The 23,657-nt window shown below is 36.7% G+C and overlaps 1 protein-coding gene across 4 annotated transcripts in view; it reads left to right on the top strand.

Annotated features, from left to right (window-relative positions):
• Positions 1–23,657, top strand: part of HYDIN (HYDIN axonemal central pair apparatus protein) — a 423,676-nt gene that overhangs the window by 115,360 nt on the left and 284,659 nt on the right. For all 4 annotated transcript variants that reach the window (XM_016930119.4, XM_063797419.1, XM_016930120.4 and 1 more), the window contains exon 11: positions 19,853–19,971. In XM_016930119.4, coding sequence (XP_016785608.3) covers positions 19,853–19,971 — 119 coding nt within the window. The remainder of the gene's footprint in view (positions 1–19,852; positions 19,972–23,657) is intronic.

Below are 23,657 nucleotides of genomic sequence, written 5' to 3' on the forward strand. Positions count from 1 at the left end.
ATACTAATAGATTATTATAATCCATTGAATAAATAGGAATCTGTGAATCCATTTAATGTACTACTTGGCAATCATCATTGCAATAACCAATTCAGGTAAAAGCGTCAGTGGATCTTAAGAAAATGGGTGAAAGTAGGGCATGGAATAGTCTCAAAACATCTTTCCTCAAAATACTTTTTATAAAGGGAAGAAAACTAACTTTGCAGTGAAGAAGCCTGGGAGATGCTATCTTGGTTTATCCCAGTAATAATACAGCAAATCAACCTCTCAGATCACATGCCAGGATGCAGTGAGAACACAGCATCCCTTCTATGATATCAGGGCCAAGATACCTAAATTGGATCTAATCAGGAGGAAACATCAGGCAATCCCAAATTGAAGAACAAAATTAAATGACCAGCCTGTAATCTTTAAAAATATCAAGGTTGTGACGGCCAGGCACGGTGACTTCCGGCTATAATCCCAGCACTTTGGGAGGCTGATGTGAGAGGATTTCTTGAGTCCAGGAATTCAAGATGGTCCTGGGAAACATAGTGAGACCCCATCTCTACAAAAAATTAAAAACTTAATCAAGTGTGGTGGCACATGCCTGTAGTCCTAGCTACTCAGTAGGCTAAAGTGGGAGGATCACTTAAGCCCAGAAGTTTGAGGCTGCAGTGAGCTGTGATTGCACCACGGCACACCAGCCTGGGTGACAGAGTGAGACCCTGTCTCAAAAAAAAAAAAAAAAAAAAAAATCAAGATCATGAAAGTCAAGAAATCCCGAAGAACTGTTCCAGGTTGAAGGAGACTAGAGAGACATGGTAATTGGGTGCAAAATGTGATCCTGGATTGGGCCCTTTGCTATAAAGGACATTATTGGGCATGGGATAGATATTTAATAGAAGTTCTTGTACTACTCTGGAAACCTTTCTGCATTTTAAAAATGTTTCAGAATTGTGTTTAAATGCCATTGCCAATAAATAAGTAAAACATGTAGATAGTAAAATTATGAAGCTAAATGTTAGTCTGTGTCACCACTGCTACTTCCAAAAAGTTCTTTTGGCTGTTTCTTGTGATGGTGGTTTCCCTTGCCAGCTCTATGCTTATGTTGCTTTTGGTGGATTTATTAACTTCGTACATTTTCTTTTGACGCCCCAGTATGAAAGATGAGGGTTTAGTTCACTTTTCGGTTCCTAGGTTTTTCCCCTTCCTAAGTTTACTGAGTTAGGATTTACATGCAGTGAAATTCATCATTGTTTGGAGCATGGTTCTGTGAATTTTGACAAACCTAAATAGTCATATAACCACCAAAATCAAGATGTGGAAATGTGTATCTGAGATCACCCCATAAAGTTCCCTATGCTTCTTTGCAGACAATCCTGTCCCCCAACCTCAGCCCCTGACAACCCAATTGTTTTATTTTATCTTATGAGGTTTATTTATAGCCTTAAATAATACACTTAAGCCTGTATTTTTTGTTCCATCAACTTTACATTATCTCTTGATGTGTAAGGATTTTGGTGCCTATAACTAGGTTATCCCCGACTAGTCCACTAGCCTTCTCCCTCTAACCTCTGTGAGCTATTCCATTTTTACATAATCATTATTGATAACCACTGTTAAGTCTTCTTCTTACATAAATATTATACACTGCAGAGCCAAATAGGTTCTGGGATTACATTTTAACCTGTTTGTTCAGTGCTCTGGTTCCTGGTCACTCAAAGAATGTCCCTAAGGTCCATATCAAGTATATTCTTTTTTTACCAATTTATCAGTTACTCACAACTATGCCTCATTTTAGTTTACTTCTTAACTGACTCTTTTGTACAGCTTTTGATTTCCCCCCTGTGGTTTCTAATTCCTTATTTCTTCACTCCTATCTAATTTTATAATTCATTCTCTTCTTCTCTTTGAAGATACTGATCAGAGCCTATCACCTTCTTATTTTAATTCAGATCAGTCACCTCCTGAATGAACAGTTGTTATCCAGGAATTTCCTTGCCTGTCTTGAACAGATTCAAGAAAGCATTTTGCCACAGTGGTTTCCGGGCATCTTCCATTCTGGAACTTTCTTGCAGAGGTACAAGCAGGTGTTACTCAAAAACTTGGAAAGTTTTCTTCTTTGTGGTCAAGGTCAAGCACTGAACTTTAGCATTTGCCAATTGCTTTGCAAGAGACTCAGCTCAGTTTTTTTCTGAATACTTCCTAGCGATCTTTCATTTCTGCAATAATATTTTTAATTTTCAAGACCTCTTTTGTCCTCTATTCCTGTTTCATAACTAAGTGTTTGTTTATGGATGCAACTTCTTCTCATTGATCTGGGGATAATCATTTGAACTTTCGTTTCTTAAAAAATAAATCTTATGTTCTCTGAATTGCCCATAATGTTCAGCTGTTTGTCTTTCATGCATTCATGGGGTTCCTTCCAATGCCTTCTGGTCCATGGTCATTCATTTGTATGTAAGAATGAGAAAATGGCTTTCACGTTGATGGTAGCTAGTGCTGCTTACCTCTGCTGTTTTATATCTAGGTTTCCCAGGAAAGTATGGCTGCTGTGTTTGTTTTAAACCTAGGGGGAGAGTATAAGAGTGCACTGTCAGCAAGAATGCACATCATTTGCATCCTTCAAGTGCAACAATTCCCCTATTCTGCCACACCCTGCTGTTTTCGGTCCATATCTATGCAGTCACTTTTTTCTGTGTAAAAGAGGCTCAGGCAGTCTAGGAATGTGCAGAAGTATGGGCTCCCTGACCCAAGCCTGTGCTACCCTGCACCTCCCCCAGGTGTGTGTCTTCTCCCAATGAAGTTTCCCTCACCTTCCCTCGATATAACCATCACCTTGACTTTTATGATAGTTGTTTCCTTGCTTTCATGTATAATTTTGCCACCTACATATTCATCCCTAAGCAAAATAGTATAGTTTTGCCTGTTTTGGAAATTGATATATTGATATATATATGAAATATATATATTATATATATATGTTTATATATATTTATATGTATTTATATATTATATTATTTATATATTTATAATTATATATAAATATATAAAGATATATAAAAATATATTATATGTATTTTATTTTATTTATATATAAATATATATAAAATATATATAAATATATAACTTTTATTTATATATAAATTTATATATTTTTATTATATTTATTTATTACATATATTTATTATATCTATTATATATTATGTATATCATAATTATATATAATATAATATATATATACACACGTACATACAGGACTCATCCTGTATCTCTTACGCTGCTAGCACCAAGAAAATAAAGCTACTCAATAAATGTTGATTAAATGAATAAGCAAATAACTGGAAAAAAATGACTAAGTGAATCCTGTTTTGATTTGACCTCTCCCTTGCATGTGAATGTAGAATTCTCCAGACGTCCCCAGAATGAATGCAGAATGGACTAGGAGTTTTTGGATTGACATAGGTCTGTCTCCATCCTGCAGATGAGCATCACCTACAATGGGCAACCTAATAGGTCTAGAGGAAATGTTAGCACAGCAGTGTCAGACATGGGCTGGAAATGCTCCAGTGGCCCCTGTGCCACAGGTGGTGGGACCTCCCTCCCATCTGCAGCTCCCTGTGGACGTTGTGCTTGGCCTTATTCCAAGGGGTTGGCTACTCTCCAGGAGGTTCCCAACCATTACACAACAAGTGAGATTTCCCTATTGTTTTGTTTGTAATTCTGAATTCTCCCACAGAATTCACATCCTGGGTAAGCCGAATAGTATAATTTTCCATCTGCATGACATTCTTCTTTATTTTGTTAGTGGATTATTAAAAGATATGCTTGCCAGGGAAGAGCTTTGCTTACATAGTAATTCCATATTATCTTCCCTGTAAATTCTGTGCAATTCTCTGTGTCTTTTCAAGAGCTGTTGATGATTCCTTACTATTATCTTCAATGAGTTGGTAAAACCTCTTGGTCTTAGGTCACTAAGAAATACTTGTTAGACAGATAAAAAATCTCCTTCCCTTGTTTTGTTTTGTTTTCCTTTGCTTTAAGATATACGTGGCATGTAGAAGCAAATACATATAAATAATTCTTTCCTCCTCATGTCGTTTTGCGTAAACGACAGTATACTTTACATAATGGTTTTAACATTGCTTTTAAAATATTTCCCAGGGATTATATACAATACTAAATAAAAGATGTCATTCTTTTCATGATTGCATAGGAACCCTTTGCATTTACATACTGCAATTTAATTTTTAACTTTGTGTCATTATTGAATAGAATGCAGATTCAGAAATTACATAATACATTTAGTGGTAAGCACAGAAGTGGCCTCCCAAAGATGTCCGGGTCGTGACCCCCAGAATCTGGGGACATGTTACATTAAATGGCAAAGACGAATCAAGGCAGCAGATGGAATTAAAGTTACTAATGAGCTGACTTTAAGATAGGGAGACTATCCTGCATCATGTTGGTGGCTCAGTATAATCACAAGGGTCCATAAATGCCCAAGAAGTAGGCAGAAGGATTGGTCTCAGTGTCAGAGGTCTGTGATATGAGAAAGTCTCAACAAGTCATTCCCAGGCAGTAAAGATGGACAAGGTAAGGAATTCAGGGAGCCTCCAGAAACTGGAAAATGCAAGAAAATGAATTCCCCCTACCCCAGGGTCTCCAGGAAGGAATGCAGCCCTGGGAATATGTTGATTTTAGCCCAGTGAGACCCACGTTGGACTTTGTTTGTAGTTGTGTATTTTCATCTTAAAAAAATTTTTTTCCAATTTCATCCATGTCCCTACAAAGGATATGAACTCATCATTTTTCTCAGTAAACTATCGCAAGAACAAAAAACCAAACACCGCATATTCTCACTCATAGGTGGGAATTGAACAATGAGATCACATGGACACAGGAAGGGGAATATCATACTCTGGGGACTGTGGTGGGGAGGGGGGAGGGGGGAGGGATAGCATTGGGAGATATACCTAATGCTAGATGACGAGTTAGTGGGTGCAGCGCACCAGCATGGCACATGTATACATATGTAACTAACCTGCACAATGTGCACATGTACCCTAAAACTTAAAGTATAATAAAAAATAAAAAAAAAGAAAAAAAAATTTTTTTTAATTGACAAATAATAACCATACATATTCATGGGGTACATAGTGATGTTTCAATATGCATAATGTACAGCGATCAGATCACTTTGGACTTTTGACGTCCAGAACTTTCAGATAATACATTTGTGCAGTAAGCCACTAAGTTTGTGACAGTTTCTTATAGCAACAATTGGAAACTTATACACATACTGGTACATTATAACAAATTATTATAAGGCAAGCACTATGTTATTGCCACCGAGATCAATAATAGAATATTTTCAGCTCCTAGAAGCCTCAGTGTGTTCCTTCCCAATCATACTCCTCTCACTGCAGCCTCCCCTGAAATCACCACCATTCTGTTCTTGATGACCATCATATCCTTGCTTTTTTTGTTGTTGTTTTTTGTTTTTGTTTTTTTGCTTATGATTTAAACAAAAAATTAACTTTTAGGTTCAGGGGTATGTGTGCAGTTTTGTTTTTGTTGTACAGATTTTTGTCACACAGGTTCTAAGCCTAGTACCCAATAGTTATTTTTCCTGATTCTCTTCCTCCTCTCACCCTCCACCCTCCACTAGGCCCCAGTGTCTGTTGTTCCCCTCTTTGTGTCCATGTGTTCTCATCATTTAGCTCCCACTTATAAGTGAGAATATGCAGTATTTTGTTTTTCTGTTTCTGCATTAGTTTGCTAGGGATGATGGCCTCCAGCTTCATCCACATTCCTGCAGAGGACATGATCTCATTCTTTTTTATGGCTGCGTAGTATTTTGTAGTGTATATGTATCACATTTTCTTTATCCAGTCTACCATTGATGGGCTTTTAAGTTGATTCCGTCTTTGCTATTGTGACTAGTGCTGCAATGAACATATACATGCATGTTTTCATGGTAGAACAATTTATATCCTTTTGGGTTTATACCCAGTAATGGTATTGCTGGGTCGAATGGTAGTTCTATTTTTTGTTCTTTGAAGAATCACCACACTGCTTTCCATAATGGTTGAACTAATTTACGCTCCCACCAACAGTGTATAAGTGTTCCCTTTTCTTTACAACCTCACCAGCATGTTATTTTTGACTTTTTAGTAATAGCCATTCTGACTATATGAGATGATATCTCATTGTGGTTTTGACTTCCATTTCTCTAATGATCAGTGATATTGAGCTTTTTTTCATATGCTTGTTGGCCACATATATGTCTTCTTTTGAAAAGTATTTGTTCATTTTTTTGCCCACTTTTTAATAGGATTGTTTGTTTTTTTCTTATAAATTGGTTTAAGTTCCTTATAGATGCTGGATTTTAAATCTTTGTCAGATGCATAGTTTGCAAATATTTTTTCCCATTCTGTGGGTTTTGCCTCTTTAGTCTGCCCATAGTTTCTTTTGCTGTGCAGAAGCTCTTAAGCTTTTTTTTTTTAATTTAATTTTACTTGTTTTTTATTATGCTTTAAGTGCTAGGGTACATGTGCACAACGTGCAGGTTTGTTACATATGTATACATGTGCCATGTTGGTGGGCTGCACCCATTAACTCGTCATTTAACATTAGGTATATCTCCTAATGCTTTCCCTCCCCCCACCCCACAACAGGCCCCAGTGTGTGATGTTCTTCTTCCTGTGTCCATGTGTTCTCATTGTTCAATTCCCACCTATGAGTGAGAACATGCAGTGTTTGGTTTTTTGTCCTTGTGATAGTTTGCTGAGAATGATGGTTTCCAGCTTCATCCATGTCCCTACAAAGGACATGAACTCATCATTTTTTATGGCTGCATAGTATTCCGTAGTGTATATGTGCCACATTTTCTTAATCCAGTCTATCATTGTTGGACATTTGGGTTGGTTCCAAGTCTTAATTAGATATCATTTGTCAATTTTTGCTTTTGTTGCAATTGCTTTCATGTATAGTTTTTACCCAATGTATGTATCTCTAAACAATACAATTTAGTAATGCCTGTTTTGAAATGTACATATCTGAAATGAGCCTACATGTCTCATCTATGTTGCTACTTTTGCTCTAGTTGTATTTCATTTTCATTGTTGTACAGTGTTCCATTATGTAAATATATGTTCAGAGACAGGAAATAACAGGGAAGGCTACTGGTCATAAGGGAGGCCTCTGAGGATGCATGAGATTTAACCCACGTCTCCAACTGCAATCCTCTTTTCTTTTGAAAGCTTTTGATATCTAGGCACCATGAGTAGAAAGAGGTACAAAAGCATAGTTCCTGCCCTGAGAAAGCATAGAATTCAGTGGAGGAAACTGACACATAGCCAACAGTTATAGTGCACTGCTACTATAGAAGTTGATTATTATTATAGAAGTGGATACAGGGTACACAGCTCAGGCTTGGGATGTCAAGGAAAGCTTTCCAGAGAAAGTGACCCTTGAAGTATTTGTTAAGCACGTAAAAACATAAACAAAGGCTGGGCATGTAAGTCAGGGAAATACTTTGTGAAAATACATAAAGAAGCATTATGTGAAAATACATAGCAAGAACATGAAGTGGCAAAGAATTGCAAGTTCTTAGTGTGTGACTGCTATGGAGATTGAGAGAGAGAGAGAGAGGGAGGGAAGAAAAATGAAGCTGAAAGCTAGAGTAGTAGGTAGGATCCATTCATAAAGGGCTGCCCTTGGATGCCAGCCTAAGGACATTGGACTTTCTGCTGAGTACAGTTGGCAGTCACTGAAGCACCCTAAGCATGTTATGGCAAATATAACATCATGAAAAGCCTTTCCATTAATCTGAAACTGAATAATTTTTCTGCATATTAAGTCATTCTGTTTTCTTAGAAATAGTTAAATCTGTATGCTAGATATTTATGAAGACTTGCTGATGGTTTGATCTGGCTCTTGAAACTGATCTTTCATCTATTTTGACTTTCTAATGGAATGTGGAAATACCTAACTTTATCAGGAAGATTACCTTTTTAAAAAAATGCAAAGGGAAGCTACATATATTTGGTTTGGATCAGCATATGGGAACTTCAAAAAGAAGTAATACTCTCTAATTTAAACTGTGAAATGCATTGCTAGGTAACATTGTGAAATGCATTGCTAGGTAACGGAGTCAAATGCAGAAAAGCAGCATGGTGGAAATGATTCCAGATACTCCCACTTCCTTCAGAGACCCAATTAAGATGAAACCTCATTGTCCATTTGCTTTCTGTGAGTCATAAAAGGGAAAATTTTGAATTTTAAAGACAATTCAGGGCTTCTGATTTTTATCTTAATTGAATTAAAGAATGGAGATTGAATTAGATTTATTAAAAAGAAAATCACCCCAATCATTGAAAACACTTTTGAGTTTTCAGGGTAATAAGTAAGTAATATGCTACATATTGCTTACTCAGCATCTCTCCAATGTTGTTTTCCTCTTATCTCAAATTTCTCCTTTTGGAATTTTTTTTTTTAGATATATGTGTTTCCCGTGGAATTACCATGTCTCTTAAACGTCTCTGCGCATTTCTGGTCTCACTATGATGTATTCTGGGTATTTTTCTAAGATCTTTCTTCTAGTTGACTAATTCTTTCTTCAGCTATATCTACTCTTCAGTGTATTCATCTGTTCAGTTTTTAATTCATTGACTTGGCTTTTTATTTTTAGAAGTTATATATAGTTTGAATATTTTCATATTTTATTCCTTCATTATGCTTTCTATTTCTTCATTTATCTCTTCAAAGATTTTAAGAATGCTATATGAGACTTTTTTTTATTACCTCAAACTCTTAGGATACCAGCTCACATGTTTGTAGTAATCACTGATTTTCCTCCTACTAGATTGTTTCTTCAGATGGCTTGAAATGTTTGTATTATGAACTCAATTTTAGCTTGGGTACCGAGTTATGAAACTATTCCCTCAGAGCAGATTTTTATTTCTTCTGCCAAGGGTCCTGTGATTTTTTATTTTCTCAGCTTCTGATTCTTGCACCTATCAGATAGTCTAAATTTCGATATCATATATGTACATGGGATTTTGATTTATCATAGGAGGCTCTCCCTCCTATTCAGAATTCTAAGTAGAAGACAGGCTTCATCACTGCTTCCCTAGACCAATGAGTAGAATTATTCTAGTTGCCTTTGTGAAAAGAGGTAGTCTTTCTATGGTCCTGGATTTATGCTAGAATCTTAGTTTAATTCTCCATTCCCAGATGGGAACAAGGCTGTGTCCTCTCTCTGTGAGGGTATAACTGGACCCACTAAACCATAAGTCCTGTATCTACTCTACACATCTCTGGGCCTTCTTTGGGTCATCTCACTAGTTTACTATGCTAGCTGAGTTCCCTTTTTATTTCTAGAACCTGTTATTTTCTTTCCTTTATTTTGAACCTGGAAAAGCATTAAAAATATTTATTTGCCATGTTTTTAATCAATTCTATTTTTTTTTATTTTGGGTGGAAGAATGGACTGCATCAGTTAACTTGGACATACCATCAGAAGTTAATGTTACTAATTTTCATATCTTTCTCAAAGTAATGTCCTTAGAGAATCTGTATCAGAATCCCCCTGGCTACTCATTAAGAATGTAGATTCTTGGGTTTTATATATGTTTTATTGAATCAAAATCTGTGGAGATGATGCTGGAGAATATTCATTTTAAGCAAAGACTACAAAGTAAGTGTAGTAACTAGTACAAGGTTGCAGGATATGAGATCTATATAGAGGACTGAAATTTTAAAAGGCAGTATCACTTACAATAACATTGAGAAATATAAAATAATTAGAGATAAATTTGACAAAATGTATATAAGACCCATATACTGAAAACTATGAAAGATTAATGAGAGAAATTGAAGACCTAAACAAATAGAAAACTATAGCTTGTTCATAGATTGGTAAATTCAATATGGCTATTCAGTAATATCTTAATGACATCTTAATGCCATTTCTCCCCCAAATTCATCTATAGATTTAATTGAAATCAAAATTAAAATCCAAGATGGTTTTTTTGTGGAAATTGACAAGCTGATTCTAAAATTCACATGGAAATGCAAACAACCTAGAATAGCTGAAACAACTTTGGAAAAGAAGAATAAAATGAAAGGACTCCTACTACCAGAGTTCAAGATGATTTTTAAGCTACCATAATCAAGATAATCCAGGATAATCTCCCCATTTCAAAACTCTTAATCACATCTTTTGACTTATAAGGTAATATTTACAGATTCAGGAATGAGGATGTGAATATCTTTGGAGGCCATTATTCAGCCTGCCATAGATCTCATGTGGATTTCCAGCTGTTTTAGCTCTTTACACTAAATGATCCATCTTTTCTCACTGATATTCAACATCAGCTCTCTCATAAATCAAATTTACATAATAATTTTCTGTTCACATTATAGTATATGAACGCATTTGTATATAAACACAAAGACACTTGCAGATTAATCTTATTTGTGTCTCAATAATTCAGTAAGGTAGGCTGGAATTATTATCTTTATTTTACAGATGAGAAGGCTAAAGCTTAGAGAATTTAGGTGAGTTGTCTGTGGGGCTTCTTAATCCAAGATTTGAATTCTAGGTTGTGACAGTCCTGTTCCCTGTCCTGTACCACACTACCCCATAAAGACATGGTTCCGCTGAAATAGTGCAACCCATATTCCATTCTTGTAACTCTCAGAAACAGTCAGGTTCCCAGCCCATCCAGAAACTCTATCCAGTTTTTCTAAAACATTTTAAAACACCTATATAACAACTCATCAAAGATTCCTGTATAACACAAGGCATTTAAAATATTCAAATTACCTCTATAATGCTTAAATAAGTAAGTATATAAATGGGTGTATTGGTTTGTAGCATGTAAAGATACTGTACAATTTTAGACATGAATTACATTTTCTTTCTGCACTGCTGTAAACATGAACTGTAATACAAGCAATAAAATAAGTATTAAAGATTCTAAAAGTCTAGGATCTAAAGATTTTGTTTAAATTATTCCCTGGTTGGTAGTTGCCCTCAGTACCTGGCAGAAACAAACTCTAGGACCCATGAAAGACTAAACCATCAGGGAAATTGTGGGAAGATGAGCTGATAATGCATAACACATTTTAAACGAAGAAAGCACGAAACAAATCTGTCTTGTCAGAACAGCTGAAGGTCGGGCTGTAACACACAATACATTTTACTGCTGAAACTCAAGCAAACATAAATGTTTTTGCTGGCACATGCATACATTCATATCATACTTATAATATTGTTTTCATTTAGATAATGAATTTAGGTAAAACAACTTACATCATATTATTATTAAATGTGAAAATTCTGATAATGAGCTTTGGGGTTCCAAGAAATACCCATATAATAAACAATTTTGTGCACACAAACACACAACAAAATGTATTAGTTAACATTTCAGCAAGTTTTGTGTTTTTAAAATTTATATTGAAATTACACAAAATAATATTTGTATTATATAGTTAAGATATAAGGAATAATAGTAAGATAAACAACTGTGAACCTGTCACCCACATTAAGAAATGGGACTCTACCATATTTTAGAATATCTGTGTCCTTCTGTTTCCTGCAGAGAGGTAACTATCCATTTAAAATTTTGTGTAGTCAGTTAATCATTTCCTTGGTTTTCTTCATACTGCTTTTTAGCCATATGTGGGTATAACCTATAACAATATATAACTTATTTTTGCATGTTTTAAACTTTACATAAATATTATCATACTATATTTGTTTTTCTGAGATTCACTCATGTCATGCATGAGACTCTAGTTTAACAGTTAATATTCTATTATTTGAATATATAAAAATTCCTATCCAGTTGGACATTTGTGTTGTTTCTAACTTAATGCTGTTATGCTATTGAGAATAATGCTCTTATGAACATTCTTGAACATGTTTTCAGGTACATGGTGCCAAATTTTTCTAGGATATATCCCCAGGAGTGGCAACTCCAGGACATACAGGATGTATACACTCAGATTTACTAGGTAATCAGACTTCTCCAAAGGGGTTGTGCCAGTCTACTTTCCTACCTGCAGGAGATGTGCCTATAACCTTACTCCATAACCTTGACTTCTCTTAGTATTGATCAACTTTTAAAATTTTGCTCCTCCGCTAGTTGTGAAATGGAATCTCACTGTGGCTTTGATTAATATTTCTGCAATTATGAATTTCATTATGTTAATGAAAATAGCATGTTATATTGACTGGCCATTTGTGTTTCATCTCCTGTGAAATTCGTATTTGGCCTTTGCCCATTTTTCTATTGTGTTGTCTTTGTATTGTTGATTCATAGGGGCTTTTGATGTATTTGGGATGTAACTGGCTTGATATGTCCTGCGAATATCTTCTCCCAGTTTGTGTCTTGTCTGTTCACTCTCATTAAGGTGATTTTAGTGAACAAGAGTTTTAATGTAATTGCATTTGATAATCTTTTATTTTATAATTTGCTCACTTTTATTGTTAAAATCCCTTTCTCTACACCAAGTTGGTAAAGAGATCATTCTATATTTCTTTCTAAAAAGTTTCATAGTTTACCATCACATTGATCCAACTTGAGTTGACTTTTGTGTAGAGTAGATGGGAGGGACTCTGTGTCAGTTTGTTATTGCTGCTGAAACAAGTTACGAGTTACTTAGTGACTTAAAACAACACACATTTATTCTCTTACAGTTCTGGAATTCAGAAGTCTGAAATCAGTTTCACTGAGCTAAAATCAGGTGTCAACAGGGCTGGTTCCTTTTGGAGATTCCTGGGAAAAATTTGTTGCTTTTTCCAGCTTTTAAAGTTGCCAGCATTCCATGGCTTGTGGTTGCATCACTCTAATCTGGTTGCATCATTGCATTGTCTTTTCATCTTCTGTGTCAAGCTTCCCTTTGCTTTCCTCTTAAGGACATTTGTGATTATATTAGGGCCCACGAAGATAGTCTAGGATGATCTCCCCATGTCTAAATTATTAATTTAATTACCTCTTTTGACATATAAGGCAACATTCACCCTTTTGCCATATAAGGCAATATTTAGATTCAGGAGTGAGAATGTAAATATCTTTGGAGGCCATTATTCAGCCTACCGCAGATCCCATGTGGATATCAGCTGATTTAGCTCCCCACACTATGTAGCCATCTTTCCTCACTGATATTCAACACCTACTCTGATATAAATCAAATTCACATGTATTTGTGCATCTATTCTGAGTTTCTCTTCTGTTTCCTTTGTCATTTTGCACTTTCTGCCCCAGTACCACACTATCTTAATTACAGTAGCTTTCCACTAGATTTGAGTCTATGAAAGGGCAAGTTCTCCCAATTTGTTTTTCCTTCGGCATGTCTTCTTTTTATTGGCCCTTTGATTTTCCATTTAAATTTTAAAATCAACCCACCACACTCCACCAAATTCTACCTGCTGGCGTTTTGTTTAGCAGTACATTGAATTTATAGATATAAATCTGTTGGGAGAAAATGGACACTCTCGATGACATTGAATCTTCCTTTTCAAGAATATAGTCTAGTTCTCTATTTATTCATTCATTTATTTAAATCCTTGTTAATGTCTTCCCATAAAGTTTTACAACTTTTGCTTTGAAGGTTTCAAGTATGTTTTGTTGATTTATTTTTACGTACTTTATATTTTTGTTGCTATTATAAATAGAACCTTGAAAACTAAATTTTTCTGACTGTTGCTGGATATAGAAATACAGTTGACCTTCGTAAATGTTTGCTAATCCTGAATCTTACTCTCTTGTTTATTTTATTTTATTTATTTTTTGAGACCACTTCTTGCTCTGTTGCCCAGGCTGGAGTGCAAGTGATGTGATCATAGCTCACTGCAGCCTTGAACTCCTGGGCTCAAGTGATCCTCTTGCCTCAGCCTCCCAAATAGCTGGGACTACAGGCTCACTCCATGATGCCTGGCTAACTTTTTAAAAAAGTTGTAGAGACGAGGTCTTGCTATGTTGCCCAGGCTGATCTTGAACTCCTGGCCTCAATTGTTCCTCCTACCTTGTCCTCTCAAAGCACTAGGATTACAGGCATGAGCCATCATACACAGTCCCTCTCTTATTAATTTTAAAAATTTATTTATAAATTCTTTTTTATTTTCCAGGTTGACAGTCTTAATATGAGTGAATAATGTCTGTTTATTCTTCTATTTATACTTTTTTCCTCTGAATTTTTTCTTACTGCACAGGAATGGAACTCAAGTATAATATGGAACATCTAGGATATCTTAGATGGTATTTTAGTCTGTTCAGGCTGCTATAATAAAATGCCATAGACTTGGTGGTTTATGAAAAACAGAAATTTATCCAACACAATTCTGGAGGCTGGAGATTCCAAGATCAAGGCACCAGCAGATGGTGGAAGGTGCAGACGAGCTTGCTGAGGCAGCTTTTATAAGGCACTAATCCCATTCTTAAGGGCTACACCCTCATGATCGTATCACCTCCTAAAGGCCTCACGTCTTAATGCCATCATCTTGGGAGTTAAGATTTCAACATATGAACTTGGGGTTCAGGGGACGCTAACATTCAGACCATAGCAGATGGAAAGTTTTTGAAAGCCCATGGTTTGCATTTCCTGGTACATAATGCAATGGGATCTGTTGCATTTGGGGACTTCAGGGTCATTAAAGGGGTTCTGTAGTGCATCTCCCTACTTCTCATGTGTGAAATCAGAACACTGCAGTCATAGATGAGGACTGCTCTATGTTTTAAAATATTTTGGTCTTTTAATAAGGAGTCTGCCCTTAAAGTTTACTAGTTCCTCCATGCTTGTATCTCTTGCTGCCTTTTGCCAAGACAAGAAAAATATCTGCTTAGAAAATCTTGTGGAAAAGTAGCATTTGTAATGTGACCCTAAAATTTATACTAACACTTAGAAACTCAAGGCTGGGCATTACTTGTACTCCTGTTCTGGGTGAGGGGAGTGGCTAGCAACAAATAAGACAAACTCCTTTGAAGTAATTAATAACTACCAAAGAAACATTGGCTCACTACTTTATTACAACACATCTCCTTTTTTTTTTTTTTTTTAAAAAAAAGGCAGTCAAGGTAACAGATGGAGAAAGTTTTAGGCCTGATAGTTATAAATAGTCCTGCAGTTTATTCCATGATATATTTGCAGTTCTCTTTCTTTGCCATTCTGAAAGTTGGATCTCAATCAAAATACTTTTCTCTTGACCAAAGAGTGTAAATTATTCCCAATAGTCTAGACCTCAAAAATAATAGAGTAGGGTAATGCAGTTTGGGCCCTTTGAAAGTTTTATTGGCCGGGCGCGGTGGCTCACGCCTGTAATCCCAGCACTTTGGGAGGCTGAGGCGGGCGGATCATGAGGTCGGGAGATCGAGACCATCCTGGCTAACACAGTGAAACCCCGTTTCTACTAAAAATACAAAAATATTAGCCGGGCGTGGTGGCGGGTGTCTGTAGTCCCAGCTACTCGGGAGGCTGAGGCAGGAGAATGGCGTGAACCTAGGAGGCAGAGCTTGCAGTGAGCCGAGATCGTGCCACTGCACTCCAGCCTGGGTGACAGAGCGAGACTCCGTCTCAAAAAAAAAAAAAAAAGGAAAGTTTTATCTATAGTTTAGAGTATTGCCACAGCTAACACCTGATCTTTAGAGGAACCTCTTTTCCAGGGATCGGATGGAGCAGGGGAACCCTTTGAATAAATCAGTCATCCTAAGTATGGCTTTTGCTTCTTATAATCAAAGTAATGCTTGTCTAATGACCACTGTGTTGCCAAGCACTAGAAGGAACAAAAGGACAAGTATTCTGTCTTTAACGGACATTCATGGGGAAAAAGCATTAAAGATACAAAAGCTAAACAGCAACAGAAGACAGTGGAACATAAAATGTCACAAGGCGTTAAAATGATGATAATGAATTAGAAATATCACTTGGCTGTTCTAAGCATACTTTCTGTAATACTGAAAACTACATCAACGAAGCATCAAAAGTATTTTGAACATTCAAAATGTCCATACAGAACAAATATATCCTCTTTCCTTAGAGAACTTGAAATTATATGGTATACATTTAAGGAAAACCATCGAACTATCAAAGATTTTCAAAGTGGTGATATCCCCACTGCTGGGGAGAATGTGGAGAGAAAGAACCCGTAAATACTACAGATGTTTGTGTGGAATTAGCACAACCATTCTTGAGAGCAGTATGGCTACAGCTGTCACAATGTCAAATGTGCATCCCTTTGTTCTGGAAATGTTTCATAAATGATAAGCTGGGTAATTTGAATTAACTCTTTCTCTCTAAGAACACCTAGGAAAGCAAGGCAAAATATTTTTTAGAGTCTGTTTTTTAAGGCAAGAGAGAACTACTGGAACATGGGGCCAAGATCCAAGAGAAGGAAATCAAGACCATCAGACTTTGGGGGCCACTTTATCCTTAAAGACACTGCCTTTTTGGTAAAAACTGCAGAGAGGCTAAAAAGATAAGTAAGGTTAAAGAAGAAAACAAAAGTCCGTGGTATGTCCCAGGAGGAAAGGCCCTAGTAATCTAATCCCCCAGACTTTAGAGTAGGACCCAGTGAATTAGAAATGGGCCAGTCCTCAAAGAGACTGAAGTTCAGCTTTGAATCATTGTTGTTATTGGTTTAATTTCAAACAGTTTTCCACTGGAGATCCAGAAGATAATTAATCCCTAACGTTCTAAGGTGTCTATTGTTTATGAGGAATTAATTTTTCTCTGTTGTACCTAGGATGATGCTAGCTACCTACCCTTCTTGGGAGAGTTGAGAAAATAATCACTCAAATGATTTGCTGCAGGGCTTAATTCTCTCACAAAACCTTAGCTGAGAACAGCTAAATTAGGTTGTCTGGGATTACTAATGCCCCCCAGTCACCAGCTAGAAGCCGGAGGGAGTTATCTTCTTATGGCTTTAAATTATGTCTATAACTTTTATATATACTGATCAGCACTCAATCAAAAAATGACCAAGCACATGAGGAGGTAAGACAATCTGATAGAAAACCAGAGTAAACAATAGAAACAAACCCAGGAGAACCAGATCATAGAATTATCAGACACAGATTTTAAAAATGTTTTTATCAAAATTAAGCAAAGATCTGAAAACTAGAAACATTCTAATGAAAAGTCTAGAACTAAGAAGTTATAATAACAAATTAAAAACTCAGTGGATGAATTTAACCGCTTGTTAGGTATAGCCAGAGAGATTTTGTAAAGTGGAAATTAGATAAATCAAATAAAATATCTGAAAATACTGAAGCATGCAGAGACAAAATATAGAAAAAGAACACACACACACACACACACACAAAAGACAGAGAGGTGAAAAGTGGAGAAGAAACAATATTTGAAAAGATAATGACTCAAAATTTTTCAGAATTGATGAAAGACATTTATTCACATATTCAATAAGTGCTACAAGCCCCTGAAAGGATAAATGCAACCATGCCTAGGAACATTATAGTAAAATCACTGAAAGCTAAAGACAAAAATAAATATGTGTGCATAAAAATTAAATCTATCAGAAGACAAGATAGATTGTTTCAATTGAGCAATAAGAGTATGAGCTGTCTTCTCAACAGAAACAGTGGAAAGCTATAATATCTTCAAAGTGCTGGAAGAAAATATGGAAAAATTGTTCACGGATACATGTTCGATGATAGTAATTACACTACAAATTGTAATGAAAGGTTGGAAGCCACTTAAATGTCCAGTAAGAGTTTTAAACATATTTGCCTCCCAACAGTGGACCATATAACCATTAAGAAGAATAAGGGAGATCTTTAGGTATGATATGTTAATGATATGTTAAAATGTTCCAAAGGTATTATTAAATGAAAAAAGCAGGTTGCAAAATAACATAGTATACATTCCCGTTTGCATTAGCAGTATTGTGATACAATTAAATATAAAAGGATAGGCACCAAAATGTTAACAGTAGTTATCTTTGGATGATGCAATTATAAGATAATTTTATTCATATTCTCTTTAAATTTTGTAATGATCACGTATTATCGAACAAAGATAGTTTCATTTTAAAAAGGGGGAACAAAACCAGTCAGTACTTCAAAGGTTGTGTGCTCTGTATTGACCGTGAGTTCATTGTAGAATTGTTATAACGGATATTGTTAAGTGCATTTCATTATCTCTACATGGAAGAAATTCAGCAAAAGTAAGCATCGGGTAAGATCCCTAGACTCAGATCCCTAATATTCTGGATCTTCCTAAATCTAAGGAAGATCAATGTGAATAATGTCCCTTGGAGCCCCAGGTTGGCTCTCATTTTATGAGAAGCATCAATCAATGGTCACCCTTCTCTGATTTAGAATTACTTTTCTTTGTAAGAAACTTTGGAATAATGTTAAGAATTGGGTTAAAATTTTTAATTTTTTTCCTGCTAAAATGTAAATTGCAATACAGTCTGCTCCCTAAAGATAAGAAACTAGCAGTATTCTTATTTTCTTAAAATATTTGGATCACAATACCAAAAGACACAATTTAAAATGCCATAATCCCAAATCTTGAGTTCCTGAAAGATCAAAACCCCTAAGGATCAAAATCCCTAAAGTCTAACATCCCTGGTGTCTAAAATCCCAAAAATCACAGTCCTGAAAGATTAAAATCCCAAATGTTGAAATCCTGAAAACCAAAGTCTAGGGAAGGGATTAGTGTGTTTTCAGCTGCACACAGGATAGTTGCATTATGCTGATTGTACCATGTTAGGTGGAACTATTACCTTGTCTTTACTGGGAAATTTAGTATGGTTTAACACATGGGTGCCAGGTTGACAAGGGATGGGCTTGTGGACTTCATTTTAGATGTCAACTTGACCAGTAAAAACTGGTGGAAACCTGGTAAAGCATAATTGTGGGTATATCTGTGAGTGTTTCCAGAGGAGATTTGTGTGTAAGTCTGAGTGGACTTGATGGGGAAAATCTGCCCTCAATGCTGACAGGCCCCATCCAACCAGCCAGGGACTTGGGAGAGAACAAATACAGAAGGCACATTGGTTTGTCTCTGAGAGCTGGGACAGACTTTTCCTCTGCTGCTTTGGACATAGAAATTTGACTCCATGCAAGTGCATTATCACGACGTTGCCTTTGTGCGTAAGCATTGTGTGTGTACGTAAAAATGCTGACACTTCCTCAATACATGAAGAGATAGTCTTTTTGTACATCTGAATTTGTGAGAGGTAAAATTTCTGGAGATCTCAGCTCTTTGGGAAACTGCCTAAGTGGGGGTGACCCATCATGGTTTTTGATCTATCTTCTCAAAAGACTTAAGTTGTTCATATGGTATTTCAGGTGATCACAGTTATAAAGCTGGGTGTCTGCAGTTACCAACCATAATGACATGCATTTGTACTTTGCCCTTTTTCACCTATTCCTTTATAAATAAAGCTTGTATGCTATAACTGTTATACCCATGTGACTGTTGTTAGTCTACCTGTGTTTATGCTTGCAAAAATATGCATTCTATTATTGCCTATTTTATTGCATAAAGTGGCCTTTGAAGTGTTCTGTTGTGTTTTTATATGTTTCTCAAGTAAATCCCTCTTTAAAATGTAAATAAATATATTGTAAAGAATGTCTTTTGTTTTTCCAGAATTATATCTTTGGGATTTTGGTCTTTCACAATTTCGGCAGTCAGGATTTTGGCATTCAGGATTATGATTGGCTCCCATATAGGATGAATCTTCAGCGTTAGTTAAATTGCAGTTCCCTCGGTGCAATGCAGGGAGCTATTTAATAATTTTGATTATTTATATTGGTAACGTACATGAGGGAACATGATTTGGGGTAAATGAAGCACCATTTGGATGATAAAGTCTGAATTGTTTTTCTAGGCCGAGAAATCCGTCTGCCCCTCCGAATCAAAGGGGAAGGCATGGGACCTAAGATTCACTTCAACTTTGAATTGCTGGATATTGGGAAAGTTTTCACTGGATCTGCACATTGTTATGAGGTAAGCACTAGAGTTGTTCGTTGATACTTCAAACAGTACTTGGCTTTTGGGGTTTGTTTTATCTTATATGTTTTTATTTGATGGAAAGAGTATGCAATCACATTTATTCGCCGTAACTCATCCTTGTTGAGACCCTGGAGTGCTCAGATTCTTCCTCCTCCTGCCTGGCCATCATGAGGGGGACAACTTTTTTATCTTCATTAGCCCTCCTTCACTTTAGTAAAAGATAAAAAGCATCAAAGCCATAGTTTCACTGGTTGTATCCTCATTGTTTTGTAGATTGCAAAGGGAAAACTCATAAATACATCTCCCCATCTGTTTAGTGCTTGTTCTCTGACAACATAAATTCCACAGATCAGAGGATAGATAACCTTTTACATTTTCTAGAACGTCCTAATGAGCATAGCTGTTTTCACACTTCAGAATTTTCTCTTAATGCACTAGTCTCCAATCCATGTTTTAAAAACCAATCAGTTTCTGGAAGAGTCTTTCCTGCTTTATCTTTCCAATTAATTAGAAAATGAAATTTTACAGGATGTATGCATGAGTTATTCAGGATCAGTGTTTACTTCAGTGTCTCCCCATCACTAAATTTGTATCTAGGGCACATTTTTTACATTACATCAGACTATAACCCTTGAAACTTCATTTTGGGAAAGTTCCTTCATTGTATATGTTTGTATTTTTATAGAGGTATTTTAAACAATTATTTAATGAGTGACAAATAGGTGCCAGATTCAGATTCATACTTTATTGTGTGTGCATGTCTGTGTGTGTGTGTGTGTGTGTGTGTGTGTGATTTCTAATCCTTACCAAATTGTGAAAGTTAGGCTTTATTACATCTATTTTGCATATGAGAAATGTGGATCGTGTAGTAGTTAATATCATACACATCTCCCTTAATGTGTGTTGAGCACAGTGCTAGTGCTTTGACCTTCAGTCATTCATTTAGTCCTCACAAAAACCCAATTTGTATCCTAGCACTTTGGGAGGCCAAAGCAGTGGATCACTTGAGGTCAGGAGTTCAAGACCAGCCTGGCCAATATGGTGAAATTCAATCACTACTAAAAATACAAAAATTACCAGGGCATGTTGGCAGGCACCTGTAATCCCAACTACTTGGAAGACTGAAGCAGGAGAATCACTTGAACTCAGGAGGTGGAGGTTACAGTGAGCCAAGATCGCGCCACTGCACTCCAGCCTGGGCAACAGAGTGAGACTCTGTCTCAAAAAAAACAAAAAACAAAAACCACCCCAAAACAATAAAAACCTATTTGTGAGAACTATTTGTGAGGTACGATTAACTATTTCCATTTCATAGCTGGGTAAACTGAGTCTTAGAGAAGTTAAGGTAGTGCTAGATATTGTAACAAACAAATACAAAAATACATAATGTCTCAAATATGCTAGAAGTTTCTTTTACACCTTACATAAAGTCCAAAACAAAGGTTTCTAGTGAGCAGGTGCTCTCTTCCAGCAGAGAAGCTGGAACGTCTCATGCTTGGCCACCCCTACCACGTGGTCTACAAGATTGTGGAAGGGGAAAGGGCATGGGGGAACGTATATGATATTTTTATAGATGGTAGCACATTTCACTTACATTCATATTCCATTAGCTGTATGCACAGTAAAAGAGGAAGTGCATTCAAGGAACGGCAAACCTGAATGCCAGGGTAGTTAAGTAACTTGGCAGGGTCCTGCAGCATGTAATGTTAGTGAGTCCTGGGGGACTAGGGCTCTCTCTCCTGTTCTGGGAAAAGAAGGCCTTTGCTGGCCTCTCAACCCTTCAGGTTCTCAGCATCCCAACCTCTCACCTCGGGTAAACCCAGCCTCCAAACCACTTGGCTCTTAGCCCAGCCTAACCTGGTGTGGGGACAGTACCCTGCATCCCCCACATTCACAAAGTAACTGTGGCCTAAATGGGATGATGCAGAAGGTAAACAGAGATGGTAATGTCACACTGAGATGGACTATGCATAGGAACCCTGTGTAAATGAAGAAGTCAGTCGCATGGCTGTCGTGAAATGACAAGTGACACAGCTATATCCCATACTGTCCTGGATTGCATTTGAGAGGTCACTTGGGGAGAAGGAAAAAAAGTCCAGTAGTTCTCATTAAACTGATATTTTGTCTGTAATTCATCCAGTGTGAATTTCCTGTATCTTACAGACTGAACTTATGAGTGCCACATCAGAAAAGAAGCTTTAGTTCTGATGCAAAATGGATAGGGTTTCCCTGAATGTAAATTTAGCAGAAGTGTACTTGAGGCCACCACTTCCCACCCTCCCTAATTTTAATAGTAAAGCAAACCACAGCCAGTTAAATAAGTGTTCAATGAGGTGATGCATCAGACTGGACAGTTTGGAGAGCTGTGCAGTGGCAGAGAAGGACACGGTAAGGTGCTTCTTATGGGAATATTTTGCACTGTCTGCGTATTTAATGCTGATGCTTCATTGCATCTCTGTTTCAATTTATTGCATTACCTACTTGAGACAAATTTGAATAACTAGCTATTGCCCTTAGTCATTGCTGAACAATAGCAGATACATAAAGAATAAACCATTAACCCCAAGAGTATACCCTATTCCCCAGTGTAATTAAGAAGGAAAACAAATGAGAGGCAAAGTTTGATTATAAATTTTCTTCTCTCCAAGGAGCTAGACCTCAAGGGAAAGAGTATTATCAGTAATCAAAAGGCCTCTGAATTGTGTCCCAAAACTATTGCTGGTTTCTGTATTCGTAAGTAGGTGCTTATTTCTCAGGAGGAGAAGAATGATGTCATATTCTTAAAAATGGAGGAATTCTCACCATACAGAAAATATGGGCAAAACATTTCTGCTAACCAAAAAAACTAAAAGGCAATGCATGCATCTTCTGAAAGAGAAGAACAGGGTCCTCCAAGTTACCACTAATGCCTTCAATTTGCCTTCATGTTACCACTAGTACGTACTAGTCACTTCTTAAGCACAGGTAAAATTTAAACCCATTCTAATAGGCACTGGGGATATAAATAGCAGTCACTGACTATGTGTGGTGGCTCATGTCTGTAATTCCAGTGCTTTGGGAGGCTGAGGTGGAAGGATCACTTGAGCCCAGGAGTTCAAGACCAGCCTGGGCAATACAGAAAGACCCCATCTCTACAAAAAAAACCCCACAAAAATTAGTTGGGTGTGGTGGCACATACCTATAGCCCCAGCTACTCAGAAGGCAGAGGCAGGACGATCACTTGAGCCTAGGAGTTCAAGGGTACAGTGAGCTATGATGGCGCCACTGCACTCCAGCCTGGACAACAGACCCAGACCCTGTCTCTTAAAAAACAAAAAACAAACAAACAAACGAAAACATAACAACAGTCTCTGTCATTTTTAAGCACTATTTGCCAAGCACTATTCTAAAAATTACATAAATTAATAAATTTAATTTTACAGCAATATGAGAAGTTAGTAGTACTTACATTTTACACATGGGGAAACTGGAACACAGAGAAACTAAGTAGATTGTCCAAGGTTACAGAGCTAGTAAGTCAATGGCAAAGCTGAGATTTGAACCCAGGCAGTTTGGCTTCAGAGTCGCTGGCCATAATCACTTTTCTACATGGTCTGTTTAAACGGAATGAAGGGTGAAGCCTGGTTCCTGCTACCAGGGACCTTAGAATGAGGGAGATGCGAAAGAAACATAAAAAGATG

The sequence above is a fragment of the Pan troglodytes genome, chromosome 18 (genome assembly GCF_028858775.2).
Source record: "Pan troglodytes isolate AG18354 chromosome 18, NHGRI_mPanTro3-v2.0_pri, whole genome shotgun sequence".
NCBI lineage: Eukaryota > Metazoa > Chordata > Mammalia > Primates > Hominidae > Pan > Pan troglodytes.